The sequence below is a fragment of the Salmo salar genome, chromosome 01 (genome assembly GCF_965601325.2).
Source record: "Salmo salar chromosome 01, fSalSal1, whole genome shotgun sequence".
NCBI lineage: Eukaryota > Metazoa > Chordata > Actinopteri > Salmoniformes > Salmonidae > Salmo > Salmo salar.
In genome coordinates this window covers 22,863,773-22,869,037 of record NC_138291.1, presented here as the reverse complement: position 1 = coordinate 22,869,037, position 5,265 = coordinate 22,863,773, and the positions used below count along the sequence as shown (strand labels likewise).

At 41.5% G+C, this 5,265-nt stretch overlaps 1 protein-coding gene across 1 annotated transcript; it reads right to left on the bottom strand.

Moving 5' to 3' along the window:
- Window positions 1-1,629: 1,629 nt before the first annotated feature.
- LOC106576115 (hepatocyte nuclear factor 3-beta) lies at window positions 1,630-4,323 on the bottom strand. The gene is made up of 2 exons (XM_014153041.3): window positions 3,978-4,323; window positions 1,630-3,215 (listed from the first exon to the last, which is right to left on the bottom strand). The coding sequence occupies exons 1-2, from the start codon at window positions 4,047-4,049 to the stop codon at window positions 2,031-2,033; spliced, it is 1,257 nt and encodes a 418-aa protein (XP_014008516.1). The 5' UTR covers window positions 4,050-4,323; the 3' UTR covers window positions 1,630-2,030.
- Between the last annotated feature and the right edge of the window lie 942 nt (window positions 4,324-5,265).

The following is a 5,265-nucleotide window of genomic DNA, read 5'->3' as shown; positions in this document are numbered from 1 at the left end:
CAGTAGACACTGTTCTCAATCAGCACTGTTCTCAATCAGCACACAGCTATTCTCTGACGCTACGGGATACTTTTATGTAATAATGAAACACATTTCCTTGAAAGATCTCAACTTTAGTGTGTCTTCCATTAGGGGGGGACTCACACTGTGTTTGTGTGTGTGTGTGTGTGTGTGTGTGTGTGTGTGTGTGTGTGTGTGTGTGTGTGTGTGTGTGTGTGTGTGTGTGTGTGTGTGTGTGTGTGTGTGTGTGTGTGTGGGTGTGTGTGTGTTAAAGAGGGAGAGAGATACTGTATGTAATAAATGTGATAATGCGTTATGTTGTAAAATAGTCTATAGACACGACTAGCGAAAGCCTTGTGCCAATGTAATTACTAGTAATCATTAATAGTAATGATTAATATAGGCCTAATAATTTTATTGAGCACTTAGGACATAAAGCACATTTTAACATTGGTCTTCATTCTGCACTAAGATATGAGTAGGCCTGTCGTTGTTGTTTCTGCTTTTTGACATTGAGCTGCCCTTGACTATATGGTATCATACACGACTGTACGTTTGAAAAAGATTGACACCATAATATTATGACAGAAAACACATGACTGTGTTGAGCAGAGCTGGAGGATATTGTTTGGTGCATGTCCTCACCTGTATATCATAGGTTGACTGCTTGTGGCCATGTCGTCAGCAGCTCCACCCTCCACCCCTATTTCACAACTGTCACTTGGAATCTAAAGTTTGTGACAAATCATAAAGCTATACTTTAGCCTATGTTTTGCTGTTCTTGTTTGCTAAATATCTAGGAGCCATGTGGTCAATATTGCTGGTTGCGTTCGCCTAGGAATTGTGTACATATGAATTATATTATAGCATTTATTATTAATTATATTAATATCATTAACATTTTCGATATAAAATGGTAGATGGAATTCAATCAAACATATTTGGCCAAAGTGAGAATAGTCTACTTGTTACCCATGGCAGGCACAAAAAAAGATCGTTGTGAGACCTAAGGCCCTTTTTAGACATTTTTGTTCAGGGGACATGAAGGTGCAGATCTCAATATAGATGAATAACTGCAGTCAAAAAAAATCTACAAATTTGAAATGCTAAATATTCTGCATATAAATCTAGTGTATTTCTTGCCTCTTTTTTTACTATTATAAGCCTTTGCTTTTTTGTCATTGTCAAAATATGTTGCCACTTACTGTAGTCATTGATAGGATCAAAACCTTTTTTTCCTCCATCTTCAATACACAACTGCATAGGACGCATCTCGATACGTTATGAACATGGGTGACAAGATAAAAATACGCTTTTTTTCGTGGTGTAATGTTTAAAGTAATTCCTCCTTCAAGTGTTTTTCTTCGACATAATATACCCCTTTTTTAATAGTTAAGAGATGCTGATGTTGATATTTTCAATAAAAACGAATATTGTCATTCTAAGTCAAATATATAAGGCATGGGTTTATCTGGTGCTGCCGCTGTTGATGCTGCTAATGGTATAGGCCTATGCACACACCTACTACAACCACTACTACTAATAATAATAATCATCTTTAATATTGTATTATTATCATAATTGCATTGCTGCGTAGGCTATAAATAAATAAATAAATAAAATCCACCATTGTGTTCAGAAAAAAATCCAAATAACACTTTAATATAGATTCTGTTCTTGTTGTCAACTACAAGAATACACATTTACAAGCCATAAATAAGAATTACACAATTGATTGAAGAACTTTAGTCTCCCACAATGCATTAAAATCATTTAAAATTCCCGCTATTCAGATGCATTTTACAGTAGGCTAATCGTGTTTTGGTCCATTCTCAAAGCAGACTTTTAAACAGATTTTGACACATTATTATTAACATCCCTTTACAAAATATTTACTAAACCAACTTGACAACTACATCAGTGGGAAACGTCAAAAATATATGGAATAGGCCTACATAATATGCACAAACTATCATTTTACAAATGTACAAATTGCTGAAAAAGGTCTGTTTGAGGTTTGGGGTCAAAGTTTATGAGGAGTTCATAATAGGCCTGGAGTAGACACCATGATAGTAAGATGCATCAGCGGGTATTGACGAGGAATCTAAGCCCGTTTTGCCCATTGAACCCATGGATAGCGCCCCGGCCATGGGGGAACCGTAGCCGGAATAGTGCATCACCTGCTCGTAAGTCTTTAGATCCATTTTGTGATGCTGTTGCTCCGAGGACATGAGGTTGTTGATAGAGAAGGGGTGGTTGAACGAGTAGTGATGCTCGGGTTTCAGGTGTGCTTCGTGTGCGAGGACCGAGTGATGCTGGGACATGAGGTGCCCATGTGCCTGGGAATGGGACACCGGTGAGGTGGCGTGCTCCGGACTCAGAGCCTGGGTCGACTTCATGTCTGACAGAGACCTTTTGTGGTCGTTGGGGGACAGGTTGGAATGGGGAGACTCGTTGCCGTTGCAACTCTCCGAGCTGCTGTTCGAGCCGCCTTCTGATGTCTTCCGACCCGACTCCTTGCACATCTTCTTTTGGCCGGCACACTTGAACCGCTTCTGCCTCCTCAGATAGCAGCCGTTCTCGAACATGTTTCCCGAATCCGGGTGGAGGGTCCAAAACGAGCCCTTTCCGGGCTTATCTGGGGATCGAGGCACTTTGAGGAAACAATCATTGAAGGACAGAGAGTGGCGAATTGAGTTCTGCCAGCGTTGCTGGTTCTGTCGGTAGAACGGGAAAAGGTCCATGATCCACTGATAGATCTCAGCCAGCGTCAGCATCTTGCTGGGGGACTGTTGGATAGCCATAGTGATGAGGGAAATGTAAGAGTACGGGGGCTTGGCGTGAGTGTAGCTCCTCCGGTATGTCTTGGGGTCCCTAGATCTGTTGATGCTGGACTGTCCATACATGGGGCTCATGGCGTTCATGTTGGCGTAGGAGGAGGTTAGGGAGTTCATGGACTGAGGCTGCGCGGTCATGGGGCTCATGCTGGGGCTGAGCGCGGCGCTCATGGCTGTCATGCCCGCGCCCATGCTGTTCATGGCTCCGGTGCCCGGTGACATGCCGGTCATGGAGGGGCTCATGGCTGTGTTCACGTATGACATGTTCATGGAGTTGGCTGCCATGTTGGCCGTAGTGCTCATGCCCGACATGCTCATGTAGGTGTTCATTGAGTTCATGCCCAGGCCTGTGTTCATGTTGCCAACCGAGGAGTAACACTAGAAAGCAAGACGGAAAACAAAGATTGTTAGCCTGTTATGTATTGAGATTTTAGGAAGTTTGACACTACAGCCTATAGATGTATAGTATACTTAATATAGCTATGATACTAACATAATAACAGTAGCCTAATATCAGCAATAATAATAACAATCAACAACAATACAATTATCATTAGGCCTATTATTAAAACGGTGTGATAATAAATTGGTGTGAAAGCAAGCAATCCCACTGCAGTTTCGTGCTCTGTTGAAATCCAAGTCTAAATTTGGTAAAGAACATTTCTTGACAATAATATAATTTCACTCAATGATGTGACCAATTGTAATGTCTAGCCTACACCAAGCAAGTACAACGAAGAGTTGTCAACATGTCTTACCTCAGCTAAACATCATTAAAATAGAAACTCGATCAACTTGTTCTAGTGTGTAATAAGCATAGGCTATATATATATGTGGACGATATTAGGCTAAAGAACCTGCAACACAAATATTTGCTCCATGGGTAAAGAAAATAATAAAAAACTGTGTATGATTTTGTAAAGATAAATGTAGACATATGCAATTACAATTTGAGTAAAACGTTTCCCCTACATGTCAAGAACATCTTTGTTAGGATAGTGCCGTGCGTAGAGATGGGGCAGGATTTGGAGGCGCCTCAAGTCAATATTTGATCACAAAGTTAATATTATCTCTGGGCTAATATTGAATTGTATAAAATGGGATCGGCTTTAGACGAAAAAATATATTTAAGGTACCCACCTCGGGCTCTCCGTAGTAGGTGCTCCAGTCTGTGTGTTCGTGTCCTTCCATTTTAACTGCTCCAAGCATCATGGAAGTTCCGAATAGTTTTCAAACTGTTTCTCCGCAGAAGAAATGGCAAAACGCGCTCTAACAGACGGTGATTTGGGACCACGGGGTATTCGGGTCGTTGGTAGCCTATGCTCTGTCAAGGACTGGCGCATGTGTGGTCTGTCTTTCAGCCAGCCGTGCCCACGGGCGCTGAAAAGCGTCTGGTGATGACTGGAGTTGAAATGACATTCAAAGCTGGCTGTAAACGCTATGATATAGGTCTGTGCGCCAGTCGAGCCTCCAATCCCTAGCCTACTTCTTCGCTTGCCCTATTTGAATAATCTCCTCACACCTAGTGTTGAGACTCCTCGACGTGCCCCCCTATTGTACACCTGCGCGAACTAAAATGAACAGCCTCATGAAAAGATCCACTATAAACTAATCTTATTTAATGTCAGAAAGGGGGGGGGGGGGGGGGTTAAGTGCTGCTTTAACGCTGCTTTTTCATCGTGCACGTTGAAAAAGCAGCGTGCACGATTCTGTGATGTTATTTTTCAGACATCGCTGAAAAAGTCATTTAAAAGCATCTTAATTGTTTTTCCCACCAAGGCCTGAGGCCTGGTGAGTATTTGACGAGGACATGTACTTGTTCACTAGTCTACTCCGTCTTATTGAAGTGTTATAACAAATTAACCGAATTAAATATAGCTTTGGTGAGGCGATAGAGCAATTATTTAGTTTAAGTTTATCAATTAGTTGATATAATTTGTAGCCTAAGCTAACAATTCAGGGTATTCAACCAGTTTTACAGTAAGAACTCATATTATTGGCCCCTGAAGAATAATATTCATATTTTAAACCCCTATTGCACAAGCAATAATCCCACATGGGCCTAATATGTATAGCAAAAAAATATATATATTATTGTTATTTAACCTTTATTTAACTAGGCCAAACCCGGACGACGCTGGGCCAATTGTGCGCCGAGCTATGGGACTCCCAATCACGCCGGTTGTGATACAGCCTGAATTCGAACCAGGGTGTCTGTAGTGACGCCTCTACCACTAAGATGCAGTGCCTTAGACCACTGCGCCACTCGGGAACCCCCATATTGCCAGTTTGTTATTTATTTTAATTTTATAAGGTATTATTCACTTGGTTGCTTCTATTGCTATAAAATGTGTGGACTAAAGTAGACCAGATGAAGTGTAGTCCGTTTGCGCGCGTGAGGGTCAAGGTGTGGACTATTGATTGCTGA

Bases quoted from the DNA above. Each gene is read 5' to 3' on its own strand.
- LOC106576115 (XM_014153041.3), bottom strand. From the start codon at position 4,049: ATGATGCTTGGAGCAGTTAAAATGGAAGGACACGAACACACAGACTGG. The intron at 3,216-3,977 runs GTGGGTACCTTA...CTTGCTTTCTAG, and splicing joins CCTACTACGGAGAGCCCGAG to TGTTACTCCTCGGTTGGCAA.